Below are 14,815 nucleotides of genomic sequence, written 5' to 3'. Positions count from 1 at the left end.
AGTAAAAAAGTTTAATTTCTCAATAGTATTATAATTTATAATATAATTTACATTTAACTGACTTTTAAACTTTTAAATTAGGTTTTATAAATGTAAAATCCAGATAAATATTTAAAAGGGCTTTATGAAATTAGCCATTAGAATTTAAATGTCAACTGTGAAACCAGCTTAAGAACGAACACCTTAGAGGTATTATAAGACAGTTAACATTTTTGTCGCTTATGTTAATTATTTGTAAAGGATTCTGATGATCGGGTTGGTCCCCGTGAAATAGCTATCACAACAAAAACATTACTGTTAAAAAAAGAGCCAAGTTCTCTTATATTGATATTATGCTGGCACAAAAAGTACTGAGATGTAAAAGTGTACCAAGTTCTCAAGTTTGGGTTCAAATTCGTATCAATAAAATTTTGATTGTTCTCTTGACAATTTTTCTTAATTATCGATTTTTAAAGTTATTTCAAAAATTGCCAAGTAAACAATCAAAATTTTATTGATACGAATTTGAACCCAAACTTGAGAACTTGGTACACTTTTACATCTCAGTACTTTTTGTGCCAGCATAATATCAATATAAGAGAACTTGGCTCTTTTTTTAACAGTAATGTTTTTGTTGTGATTTCACTACTTTTTGCAAGGTATGGCTGTAGAATATAAAATCTCTATATTTGATGAAAATTCAGTGAAAATGGGTGGTTGCCACGCCCCCTGCCTGAAATTCTCAAACTTTACATTTTTTCCTTTGTGTAAACTACCAGCTCCACCATTCTACCAAATTTAAAGATTCTACGACAATCAGAAGTGCTCTATAATATTTGATGAAAATTCAGCGGGAATGCCGGTTGCCACGCCCCCTGGCTGAAATTCTCAAATTTAAAATTTTTTCCTTTGTATAAACTACCAGCTCTACCATTCTACCAAATTTCAAGATTCTACGACAATCAGAAGTGCTCTATAATAATTTATGAAAACTCAGCGGTAATGGGCGGTTGCCACGCCCCCTGGCTGAAATTCTCAAGTTTTAAATTTTTTCCTTTGTATGAACTACCAGCTCTACTATTCTACCAAATTTCAAGATTCTACGACAATCAGAAGTGCTCTATAATAATTTATGAAAATTCAGCGGAAATGGGCGGTTGCCACGCCCCCTGGCTGAAATTCTCAAATTTTAAATTTATTCCTTTGTATAAACTACCAGCTCTACTATTCTACCAAATTTCAAGATTCTACGACATTCAGAAGTGCTCTATAATAATTTATGAAAATTCAGCAGAAATGGGCGGTTGCCACGCCCCCTGGCTGAAACTCTCAAGTTTTAAATTTTTTCCTTTGTATTAACTACCAGCTCTACTATTCTACCAAATTTCAAGATTCTACGATAATCAGAAGTGCTCTATAATATATGATGAAAATTCAGCGGAAATGGGCGGATGCCACGCCCCCTGAATTGAAAATCTCAAATTTTCGATTTTTTCCTTTGTATACACCACAAGTCCTATCACCGTGTAAAATTTCAAGTTTCTACGATATCGGGAAGTTCTCCATAATTTTGATGATCTGTCAGTGAGTCAGTGAGTCAGTGAGTCAGTTACGGTTTTTGCGATTTTTGAAGCCCTATATCTCAGAAACTACTCATCGTAGGAGGCTGAAATTTTGTGAGGAGTTTGATTTTTACGAGCTCAACAAATGTAGTGAGTTTGAAATTTCTAGCATCTTTGGTGTGGAAGTTAGAGGGGGGTCGAAAATGGCCTGAGTTGTTTCCTGTAAATAAGGGTGTAGTGCCAAAGTTGCTAGAGAACTTGGCTGGGCACTACCGTGCCCCTTGATAACTCCGCCCTATGAACTTGGTTTGGTGGTAACACACACAAGTTGTTGTTGTTCATTCAAAACTTTCAAATTAAAAATTGATAACAAAGTTATCAAGTATGAAAAAGCGATACAAAAGCCCCTTTCTAATAAAGCAATTCAGCAAATGAGAAGATTCAAAGAAAATGAAAGAAAAAACCAATAAATTTTATAAAAAAAAAACTAAAACGAATTTTTTTATTGTGTCTAAGGTATAAAATAATTGTGATTTTATGTGATATTAAACAATTTGCAAGGTGTTGTTATACATAATAATTTCTAAGCTAGAAAATATAGGATTGGGCTTAATATTCTTGGCCAACTTTAGAAAAAGTGTAATTGTTTTTGAAATAAACGTTTTAAAGAAACAAAAAGTATAGTGAATAGAAATTTTAGTTAAAATTGGAAATTATAAAAAATTTATTTGGAAGAAATTGAAAACATGTTGGACAGAAAAAAAAGAAAAACAAAAAAGTATAATATCAGTCACAGAAAATTATTCTCTTAAATAGCAGTCAGCGACACAAAATGAAAAAAAAATAATAATAAAAGATTTCAAACGAAATTAAAAAAAAAAAATAATGAAAAAAAATAATAATTTTTCTCCTAGAAGAAAACCTAAGGATCTTAATTTAGGAAAAGGTTTCTTTACTTACAACAAGAAAATATAATATATAAGAAAAAAAAACCTTTCATATTCTAGAGTATATTACTATAAGCTACGACTAAAATATTAAAAATTATATCGAAAAAATTAACAGATTCACAGCTTAATTCTTCTTATTCTCTTTCTCATCGCTCTCTTTGTACCAATCTTCACATCCGGGAACATTTTCGGGAGCATCACAACGTTCAGTTTCGTCGTTGTATACTTCACCAACTTGACAACCCAAATCACGTGGCTCTTCACCGTTCAAGCACACGTAGAATTTTTGGCAATCGGTAGGATGAGCGTACTTGGGATGAGCAACAGAGTTTCCAGAGCGATCGGTCTTAGCTGAATCCTTTGGGCACACGAAACCATCGGGACTCTTCTCTGAAAAGTTCAATGAAAAATGTTTAGTTTGATGTTTATTTTTAAGTCAGAGTTTACAAAGAACTTACTGTCAGCTTCAATACATCCAGTACGTCCGGTGGAATCGGGCCACACGCAGTTACCAGTATAATCATCGAACCATAATCCAACTGTGCACTTCATTTCTGTGGCATCACCATCAATGCAATTGTAGAAAACGTTGCAAATAGTCTCATCGGGATGTGGGAAAAAACCATTTTTACGTGGGCACAAAGCATTGGATTTTGGTGCTTCTACAAAGTTCAATGGAAAAATCATGTTTAGTAAAAAAGTTTTTACATCTTGGCATTGTTTTCAAACTTACGAAGTTCAGTACGATCTCCACAATCAACATTGAAGGGTTGATCACACTTGTTGATCTTCCTGATCAATGGATCGAATACCAAACCATCGGGACAGATTTTTTCAGTTGCCACACCATCGGAACACGAATAGTATTTGTCACATTGCAGTGAATCTTCGAATTCACCATTTGCTTTTGGGCAAACGAATCCCTTTTGAGCGTCTAAAAAATTAAATAAAAAGGTTTAAATGTGATGAGTAATCATTTCAGATATTTAATTTTGTTTAAATTAAGTAGATTGAGTGGAAAATCTGGAGATCTATCAAGTTTAGGTTCAGATTAAAAAAAAAATACAAATTGGGCGCCAGTTAAGCTTTTTGAAATCACTTTACAAGAATAAAGAATAATTTTCATGTCCTAGATGTGAAAAGCTTAGGCCTAGCTTTAGTAAGCTAAGTAAGGGGTATTCAAGTGGCAATAATTAACACTTTATATGTAAAATGTGCACTGCCCTACCATGACTCAATTTAAGTGGTGACTGTGATATAAACCCTAATTCATTTCTACAGCATTTGTACAGCAATTCATTTATGAAACCCTTTATTCTTGAAAATAAATAAAAATAAATAAAAATAATTACATCTACTTTATCGATAACATTGCTGTTTTTCATATTTTTTGCTTATAAGTAATATTTATTGTAATTATTGCATGGATAAACATTTTGATATCCCAATCCAATTATATAATTTTCGATTTCATAAGAAGTTACGAATTCAATGACAATTTGTAGTCGAACAAGTTCTTTTTGCTCTACTTTTCGGATGACGAGTTGATTGAACACGCCCAATGTCATGTGTCATTCAAGTTTTTTTTTTTTATATTTCTTTTAAGATCTGTTTGGTTAAAAATTTAAATGGCCACTTAAAAGTTGACTTTAATTACTGATCTACTTTTACTTTTTTTTTTGCAAAAATTTGGACCTTTCTCAAAATATAAAAATCCTTGAAAAGCTGATGCAATAAATTTGATTTATTGAACAAAAATAAAAATGTAATAAACTTGTATAATAGAGTTATTGACCTTTATAGAAGATATAATTAAGTTGACACTAACAAAATGCGTGTCGATTTATCGAAATGGAAAGTTATTTATTATTTCTTTGAGAGGTTCAGAGATGCAATTACATTTTCCGCATTATTCAAGTAGTTATACACGTCTGTCTATATACGTAACCAATTATCTGGGGTGAGCACGACGACGACGATGTCTGCTTCGCTGCATAAATACACATATAATGTTGATTGCGCAAAATGAAAATGTCTGCTTTATAGGACCTATAGCTCCTATAATCGCGTAAGTTACATTAAAAGCAGTGTATCAATTTACGCGTGCATTTTTATTATATGTCGTGTCTGTCGGTGTCGAGATCTGATCTTATAAATTAATAAATTTAATGTTATGCATACAAAATAAAAAGTACAAAATTATGTTACATTTCATCATCATTTTGAGTTTAAATCCAGCATCGAATTTATAGCATTGCATAATTTATGTTACATAACAAACAATAACCTAAATGTTTTCTTTTTTCTTAAGCCGGTTCCAAAAGAATATAAAAAAAACAAAGCCGGTATTTTTTTTTTTGTTTTGAAATATTAAATAATGGAAATAAATATATAGATTGGATTTGCATAAATACATTATTGGATTTTGTGTGTTTATCCAATCGATTATTATGGGTTTTTTTTTATGGTTTCTTTTTATTATAACTTGAATGACAGTTATTTGCATGATAATTATTTCTTAATGTTATTCAAGCTTTTAAGATAAACTTGTGAGTTGCGAGCAGATTGAAAACGAAAGTGAAGAAAATAATATCGTTTTGTGGCTTTTTTTTTGTGTTGAATAAATCATTATTATGAACTGTCATTGTGACAGTAGCTATGGGAAGTGTTTAAGTGTTTTGTTTATACATCAAAGAACAAGTTTATCAAATGTCAAATATCAAAATAGATAGTTGCTATGGTGTGGCAAAGTTATTCCACCATCAACGTTGAAATACAAGTTATATGGTGAATGATGAAGAAAAATTATGTTGATATTCATCTTTGATTACAAGCGGGTTTTTTTGTACTTTGACATTTAAATAATTTCAGCAACATGCGATTTCAATCGAAATATATGGCATGGTACAAATTTAGATTGACATTTTAAAGACGTTTTCATTATTGTAAGAAATATTCTCTATTATCATTGATATACGCAGTTATCAAGTCTTACACTTTGATGACAAGTACAAAAATGTTTTAGTGATTCATTCAATTGAATCATCGATATGTTGTCACCTCTGTGTGAGGTGACTGCCCAAGTTGTGTTCAACAAAAGCCCAGTTCATTATTGCATTATTATCGAATAATTTCGGTGCAAAGTTAACACTTTGCAGGTAAGGTAGTGTTTTGTATAACTACAAATAGCAGTAATGTAATGCCAAAGACAGTAATGTTTTTATGGATAAAATGTCTGAATTGATAAATAAATACTTATATTCATTACATCTGGTAAAAAAATGATGCATTGTAGGCAAGGTAGTGTTTTGAATCATATCATGGATTTTTAAGGTTTGAAAAATCATACAATGAGGCTGTAAACCAAATGTTAGTACTATTTGCATAAGCACTAAGCAACTTTAATAAAAGCACTCTTTCACACGGAGATACTATTTGGTAGAAGTGATAAGGTAATGCTTTTTTTTAGCCGACAATAATAGCGATTCAGAGCCTGTTTCAACTCTTAAGTGAAATGATAATTTACCAGAGTATATTTTAACAAGAGAAGAGGCAAAGGTACTACCTTTAATTTTCCCTTAGGATAAGTTTTACATTCAACACTTAGGTTTTTGGATGGTAAGGCAGTCATAATGGCCACTTAGGTGCTTAAATGTAGACAAATAATGTCCCCTTGAATCCAACAAAACTTTCGGCCAATTTAAGCTGGAAAATTGAATACAATCGAACTATGGAAAGTGTTGCAGTTAAACCATTCTATTCCTTCCCAAAATGAGTAGGGTAACTACGATTCTGGCGTAAAATTTAGCATTGAAGTGAGGAAATTTTGATTAACTTCTGGACCTCTTCTTGTTTGGTTAAAATAATGAAAAAAAAAAAATTGTGTAGATCTTAAGTTTAACGATCAACACTTGATTTAAAACTCGGTTAGATGGTGAACTTAAAAAAAAACCAGAATTAATTATCTGACAAAATTTTAAGTGACGAATAAAATGTTAGAAATAATAATTTTGAATATTATGTTTAATAATTGTTTGCAGGAATCTTTTGTTTGATAAACTAACAAAATAAATACAAATTTAAAAAACTTTTCTATCAATCAAACAAAATAAGGGTACAATTTCAAATCAAATTGCAATAGTTCACATTGGGCGCCAGTTTTTAAATAATGTTTAAATTGATAAGATCTCTTAAAGAATTGATGACTTTTCTTTAAACGCATATACAAACGCATTGCCAATATTTAAAGTCAACGTGGCATTGCTAAGAATTAATATGTTTTTATTCACCACACTTCGGTATATTGTATTTTCTTTTCACCAATGGATTGAAATATTTAAAAAGGAAGTTTATATAAGAGCTTTTGAGCTTTTCTGATAAAAAACGTATGCACTTTTAAATTACAATACAATAATTATTTTACAACTTTAGAAATGGTCTTCCTTCGACTTAAAATAAAAAAATAAATCCTTGATAATCCTTGATAACCATAAAGTAGTAATCCACTCAATACCGTTAGAATAGAAAATTTAATAAAGACTTAAAAAAAAACACTCACTGGTTGAAACTACAAGTAATGCAGCAACAATGGCACAAACTGCGAATTGCTTCATTTTGTTTTTATTTTTTTATTTAAACGAAATAAAATATTTTATTATAAGATAGTCGCGTCAACCGTCACTCTTGCTCTTGCTACTCTCAACAGTTCGATGGTTATACTTAAACTACGTTCGAATCCCACTCGACGTTGACTTTTCAAGACTCCCTTCTCCGGTCTTGGTTTCAAGCTTAGCCTACAATTTTGTTGTTGCACTTTTGTTATGCCCAAGTGTTGGTGGGTTAAATTAGCCAAGTATATAATTTTTGTTGTTTACTCCCCATACCAAAGAGTGGTGAAAAACAAGAAAAACGTTATTTCTTTCACACATATACTTAAAGATACAATATCTTTTTATATACATATGTATGTAGATTTATCTAGTTTTAATATTCCAATCGAAACTTATTGGATTCAAGTATCGTACCCGTCGACGAAGTACCTACAACTTGAAATTGTGTGCGGAATATTTACATTTCTTTGAAAATTTCTACCTGGCGCTGTTTGCGCTGGTTTCTGTTGTTGGTAGACAGTTATAAGTTGTTGGTAAAGTACCTACTTCAAGTTTTTGTTTTTGTTTTAAAGGTATATAGGTGCAGGCACTGGTATTCTTGATGAGGATAACTATCTTGTCGTGGCAATATGGATGCAGACATACTTAAAGTCGCATAATTGATTTTGAATCATTGGTATGCATCACGCCAAGTGTTGAAAGAAGCAGCTTTTGCATATAGTCAAGTCATAGTATACCTGTTGGTTGACTTTTGTCGTTTTGGCCTCTCTGGTTGAATGATTGAAACGTCATTACGGTCAACCGTAATTTATAAACGATCATTAATATAATTTAATTTTTTATTTATAGTTAAATAGTTTTTCTTAATGACAAAATAAGTTTCTAGTGTTTGGCCGAATTTTGAAGAGAAATTGTTCTAATTTGTTTTGAACTAGGATTCTTAATTCGTTGAGTAGTTTGAGTGCTGATATAATGCCAAATTCTAAAATTTAGCTCGAAACCTTAAAAATAGTAGGTATTAATACTAGATATTGACTCGGAACCCTAAAAAAAATGGTTATAATACTTAATTTGGACTTAAAGAAGTAAATTGATAAATTGAGAAAAGTGCTGACATTTATGTCCTTCATCGACTGAAAGACCTTTTGAATTTTAACATTTCGTAAGTATTCGTGTTAAATTCTTTCACTGTACCATTGTTACCTAGAGTGATTTTGATCTTTAAGAATTTATTTTACGCTCTTAAAATGGAACTGGTACCGAGTTTCATAATGAAATGTTCGATTCAAAACGGAGGACAGACAGCAGGACATCTCCCTCGATGTCCAAAACTTGCACTTTTAATAAGAGTCAATATGCAATCAAGATGGAACGAATTCACCTTTTGAAGAACAACATTAACCCACTAACTTAACAACTTTATCAAAAATTATTCGATTTCAACGAAATTGGCAAGTTTTGAAAAGCAATAGGGTTATTCCATGAAAAACGGTAACTTTTTATAATAATTAGGAAAAAGAGTAAAAGATGGGATTTATTGCAATGAAAAATTTCTTTAGAGGCAGATAACTCTTTGTCAAGTGTTTGCGAAAATGTTCAAATCGATCTAAAAACTGTTAGGGCACTTAAAATCTTTTCAAACAATAAAAAAAACATGCAAAAATTTCATCTACGTTACAATGGAAAGCCCCAATACCTCATAGATGGAAATGTGACCTTCAAAAGGTTAGAGTTTAAAATTGGTGTCAAATGAAAGATAATTTATGATTTTGAAAATGAAAAAAAAAAATATGTTGCTACTTTAAAATGGGAGCTTCTTTATGTGTCAACTCTATTTTAAAGACAAAAATGTCACATATCTAAATTTTTGATATCATATAACAACTTTTTTTAAATCCAAAACAAGAGCCTAAAGTGTACTTTTCCAACCCTATTCAAATGACAAAAAAGATAAGATTTTATACACTAAAGACTAAACTATACTAAAATACATCAAACGTTATGTAGCTTAAACTCTTATTCTATCTAAAAATAAAATGCACGACTGGGTCGCACGAACTTGCTCTTAGACTTAAAGTTGCTTTAATTTTTAAGACTTTTTATATAGAAATTTGGAAACAAAAAAAAATTCGTTTTTTTTTAAAATAAAATAAAATCTCAAATCAAATTGCCCTCCGAAACAAGTATGCAGTTTTAATTGATATGTTAAGATGCATTTTTAGAAAAAAATTTTCAAAATCGTTAAAGCCGTTTTTTAAAAAACTATTTTTTTATAAATAATTTTTTGGAAAAAATGTTTGAAAATAAAATTGGTATGCCATTTTGTAGAAATCACTAATCAACATCTAAAAACAAAATTTCAAAAAAATTCAATGTCCCGTTTTCGAAAATTTGATTTTTCAAACAAAAATTTTCAAAATTTTTTTAAAAATCCAAAAATTATTTTTTTGGAAATTTGTTTTTTGGTTTATATTTAAGTTCTATAAATGCTTCCTCACAAAAAGTTTCGTTGAAATCGAATAAGCAGTTTAGGAGATAATCGGATTTGAAAAAAAAAACGGTTCTATGGCAGGTACCGTTAATAATGATTTTCCAAAAAAAATTTTTCATTAAAAGATAGACCTTAGCTTAAAACTAACATTTGAATTTTGTAAACAAAATCGTTGGAGCCGTTTTTGAGATATTTCAATTTTACTAAAATCGGTGTATGACAAGTACCGTTATTTTTGGTCAAAAAAAATTAATTCCAAAAACCCCTCTGGAGAGTCGCCAAATAACGCTACATACCAAGTTTGACATTAATCGGTCCATCCGTTTAGGCTGTAGCTCCTTATACAGACAGACAGACTGACAGACTGACAGACTGACAGACTGACAGACTGACAGACTGACAGACTGACAGACTGACAGACTGACAGACTGACAGACTGACAGACTGACAGACTGACAGACTGACAGACTGACAGACTGTTATTAAGTTTTTGACAAACTTAATAACGTTTGCCTCTTGTTGGAAAGTCTTAGCTTTTTTTAAATATCAAATATTATTATTGTAATTTTAACATGGGTTAATTGATTTCAGTTATTAAGTGGTACATATATTATGCATAAATGGTTATAACGTTAGGTAGAAGAAAGTGTACTTTTGTATTTGTTCCATTTTGAAAAAACGCGGTATTTTCATGTTCCAAATCTGAAAAAAACTTGAAAAAATCATTTGTTGAGTTTTGAAAAACGCTACTCAATTGAGGTCCCTCCTTGCTTCCACTTTTAACTCTTTTTACAATTTTTCCGAAGATGGCATTTTTACCACGTTGCATAAATACCACTGCTTCATTTAAAGAAACTTCGCCTCTAAAGCAATTTTCTGTTTTTTTTTTTAATACTCAACTATTTATACATATCCCATCGCAGTACTTGCCACCTTAAAGTAAACTCTCATTGAGATTAACCACATTCATATTGTGGTTTAAAAAAAAAAAAAAACTAAAAACCACTTTTTCACTAGATAACTGTAACAAAAGATTAAAGTACTAAGACCTGAACGAAGAAAAACAAAACAAATTCCAATTGAAAAACCTGGATACAACCTACAAGTCTCGTTTTCTTACTTTCTTCAAACGATATTGCCCCATATTTCCTGACACATGCGGAACTCTGATCTCACTATAATACCAGTCTATAGTATCCATGTATATCTTCTATAGCGACCAGAGAGGGTGGTACTGGTACTAGTACTTGGTGCACAAATATGCCATTTTTATTAACTAACCAAATCGAATAAACTCAATACAGCCTGGCAAAAGTTGCTGACCAGCCTTGTTATGACATACCAATACCATTAGTTTAAAGCTGTTATATCAATTTCATTCAAGGTTTCTCATATCGTCAACATCAACCAACAACAACATCTTAATAAATCCATACAAGCTCTCAAGCTTCAGCAACTGATGCGGTGATATGTAACGAGATTCTTTTCACTTGATGCAAGTTAAAACAGAAAAAAATGATGCACATAGTAAAAAACCAGATTCTGGAAGAAAGTAAAAGTTGGACTGCTTCTGTGCATGTGCCTCGAGGTAATTGGCTCAGACATCAAGTCAGACCTCTCAGACTATAACTTTTAGCTGCGTATACTCGATTCACATACGAGTACTCGAACTGTTAGATGAAAATGTTCGTACACATGTACGAATAAAATATAGTTGAGACTTGAGATGGATTAAAAAAAAAAAAACTTATTGACTTCGTTAGATGCATGTTATAGTATGAATAGATTGGGTGTTGGCATTGTGCATTTTTATTTCATTTTTATGGGTTTGGTATTTAATTGCTGACATTTGGTTTGTTCCTGTACTTTTTGCACTAAAGTTTGTAACTTAATGAATATTTTAAATTGATATGGAATTTTCTAAGAAAGTTGACAAAATGTCAACTAAAACAGGGCGAAGAAAAATGACAACAAGAACAATTGTATAGTAGAAAATATGTGTTATTTCATTTTGGAAAAAAAAAAGATTTATTTAAAAAAAAAAAAAAACTGCCTTAATTTGGAGCCCTATTGGCTCGGGGCCTTATTTCATATTAAAAACAATATTCGCTGAAATGTTTAATATTATGATAGAATTAAAGGATAAAACCATTGAAGATTGTCAAAAAATTAAAGTTGTAATTCACATTATTTGCACGTTGGTCACGTGCACTGTGGCGTATACGTACTTTATTTTGTTTATTTATTTATTTTTTTTTTAAGGAAAAAAAAACGATGTTCTTCCATCTTCTGTTGCAAATTAGAAAATAATAAATAGACCGCGATCTGCAACCAAATTCCTTGCGGGAGAGGTAACCGAGAGAAAAAATGCAATAACATTGTAGTTCTTTAAGATAGATGATTATAGTTCCAAAAATATTGCTGGCTCTCCAAAAGAATATTTCAAATCTCCGTCGTCATATTTCAAGAGTGAAAAATTCTCGTCATTCGAAAAAGAAAATATTTTAAATCAAAATTTAAATAAATTGCATGACTGGGGTCGCACGTACTTGCTCTTATGGTAAAAGTTACTCTAATGTTAAAGCTTTTCATTGAACAAAATAAGGTATATGATATTTTCACGGAATTTCATAAGGGGGAAAAAATCTTTGTTTTATAAATAATTAAATACCGTTTTAAATGATCTCATACAAAAAACTAAGTATGCCATTTTATTTCTTGTATAAAAAGGAATTTTTAGAAAAAATTTTTCGAAAATCGTTAGAGCCGTTTTTTAAAAAAATAATTTTTTATATATAAAAAATTTCTAACATTTTTCAAAAAAAAAGTTGGTATGCCATTTTGAAGAAATAAATAATTTACACATAAAACCGGAATTTCAAAATTTTTTACCAACCCGTTTCCAAAAAATTGATTTTTCAAAAAAAAATTTTGAAATATTTTTTAAAAATTCAAAAATGTGTTTTTTGAAAATTTTTTTTAAATAACGATACACCGAAAAAAAATTTGATAATAACAGCTATCAAATTAACATTTTTCAAAAGTGACAAAAGTCGTCCAACAATTAAAATATCAATTTTGATATTTTATCATATCATTTTGACATTTTTTAATTTCAGGTGGGATAGTGAAAATTTCACTTTGACAATTAAAATATCATTTTGACTTTTTTTTTAAGTTTAAGTGGATAGTGAAAATTTCACTTTGACAATTAAAATATCAATATTGACTAGATTTTACGTTTTAGTTTATTATAATGAAACCTATTTCTTACCTTTTCATTTTTATTATTTTTATTATTTTAAGAATTTTCTTTCTTTTTTCAAAACATAACTGAAAGGGAATATTCTTTAGAAAATAAGGGTGATACTATTTTTTCTATTATAGGTGATATGATTGTTTTGTTATTTTCTCCCAAACTATGTGAAGTAAAATCTTAGTGCCGATCAAATTTTCTCAGTAAATCATACATTTTACTACGAAAAAACACAAAGCGCCCTTAAATTAGTACACATTAAGAATTTTTTATTTAATATTTTTCAATAATTTGGAATGAGAAATTGATATGAAAAAATGATAATAAAATATCAACAAATTAAATATCATGCTGATAATAAAAATGTTGTTTTAACATTTTAAATATCATAAAACACATTTTATAGAGCATTTTTGGCTGATATTTAAAAAAAGTTAATTTGATATTTAAAAAATGTTAAATTGATATTGGTTTTTTTTTCGGTGTAGTTTAAACGTTTCTGTACAAAAATTTTGGTCGAAATATGTTTTGGCGTTTACAAGAAATTCATAAATCAAAAAAACCATTCTATGGCAGGTATCGTTAATAACGGTTCAAAAAATATTTTTTTTATTTCCAAAGGAAGCTTTTATGTGTTACATTACACACAAAAATTTTAGTCAAAATCGTTAGAGCCGTTTTTGAAAAAAATTAGCTTTTCTATTTCCGTTATATGAAAGGTACCGTTAGTTTTGGTCCTAAAAAAAAATTTCAATTTGTCCTCTAGGGAATCACCCAAAACTGTTAACTACCAAGTTTGAAGGAAATCGCTCCATTAGTTTAGGTGGTAGCTCGAGGTACACACAGACAGACAGACGGACAGACAGACAGAATTACCGGACCCACTTTTTTGGCATTCTCCATCATCGTAATGTCATATAAAACTGTTATCTCGAGTTCGATTTTTTTTATCGTAAGTAAAAATTATAAAAGGTTGAAATCACAATATTATAGAAACAAAAATTCTTTATTTTGATGGTTTTTTTTTCTCTGTGTACTCGTATGATCCTCACTTCTCCCAACTTACCTTAAATTCAATTTCTTTCATTTGACATTATTATTAAATCCCACTCTTTGAATTATTTGATTGAATAAACCAAGGAGTGCACAAAATCAATCTCTGTCAATTTCTCAATGCAATAAATATTGTTTTTTTTACCTTTTCATCTTCTCTTTTAACAAAAAAAAAAAAAAGATAAAACAAAAGAAATTATTTAAATATAAAACCTACGCTGCTACCTGCTTTGCTCATGCTCATGGTTACAAAATTTTGCATTGTTGTTATATAATACTAATTGATTTATTATGATCATATTATAAGGTCGCATACAGGTACACACTTTACTTTCATCTTAGTTCATAATGTCAGGTAATCTTGTTCGTAGAGTGTTCATAAACTAGTAGGTCAAAATCGATCAGAATAAATTGCCATATCTTACCATCTTGTTGGTAAGCGACCGTTTTGTAAGTCATTATCTGGTTATCAAGCGGCTATGAAGTCAGACACCTTTATTATAATATTTTCTTAAGAAATTCCAAAGAGTCTGTCTATTTGACGACGACTTTGTCAGTCGGTCGTCGCACCGACCGGTACGCTGGATTGGTGACATTTATTTTTGCGTTCGACTTGGCTCAAGACTTAATTGCTTAACTACGCTACGCGAGTTTGAGTATATTAAAATGAAATTAGTCTTAATTATGCTGATTGATAATTCAAATACAAAATCTTTTTGTATATAAAATGCCACATAATAATAATATCTATGTATGTCTACAGTCTATTAGATTCAATTTAAATTTTATAACTTTTATTTTTTATTATGAAAATGAAAAGTTTTATGTATATACACACAAAGTATCGAAAACCTGTCCCTGGGGTGAAAGAGATTTCAAGGATAACATCTCATTTGCACGTAATTGCCCATGTT

The 14,815-nt window shown here is 30.1% G+C and overlaps 1 protein-coding gene across 1 annotated transcript; it reads right to left on the bottom strand.

Moving 5' to 3' along the window:
• Window positions 1–2,472: 2,472 nt before the first annotated feature.
• Window positions 2,473–7,230, bottom strand: LOC129908786 (protein obstructor-E). The gene is made up of 4 exons (XM_055985547.1): window positions 7,050–7,230; window positions 3,225–3,425; window positions 2,950–3,153; window positions 2,473–2,881 (listed from the first exon to the last, which is right to left on the bottom strand). Exons 1-4 carry the CDS (start codon window positions 7,102–7,104, stop codon window positions 2,616–2,618), a joined length of 726 nt encoding a protein of 241 aa, XP_055841522.1. The 5' UTR covers window positions 7,105–7,230; the 3' UTR covers window positions 2,473–2,615.
• Between the last annotated feature and the right edge of the window lie 7,585 nt (window positions 7,231–14,815).

The sequence above is a fragment of the Episyrphus balteatus genome, chromosome 2, assembly GCF_945859705.1.
Source record: "Episyrphus balteatus chromosome 2, idEpiBalt1.1, whole genome shotgun sequence".
NCBI classification, from domain to species: Eukaryota; Metazoa; Arthropoda; class Insecta; order Diptera; family Syrphidae; genus Episyrphus; species Episyrphus balteatus.
The sequence above is the reverse complement of the archived record's forward strand: the minus strand, read 5'-3'. Positions and strand labels throughout refer to the sequence as shown.

Excerpts from the sequence above, each read along its gene's own strand:
- LOC129908786 (XM_055985547.1), bottom strand. The coding sequence starts at position 7,104 with ATGAAGCAATTCGCAGTTTGTGCCATTGTTGCTGCATTACTTGTAGTT. Across the intron at positions 3,426-7,049 it reads ATTACTTGTAGTTTCAACCA|ACGCTCAAAAGGGATTCGTT; the intron begins GTGAGTGTTTTT and ends TTAATTTTTTAG. Across the intron at positions 3,154-3,224 it reads TGGAGATCGTACTGAACTTC|AAGCACCAAAATCCAATGCT; the intron begins GTAAGTTTGAAA and ends TGAACTTTGTAG.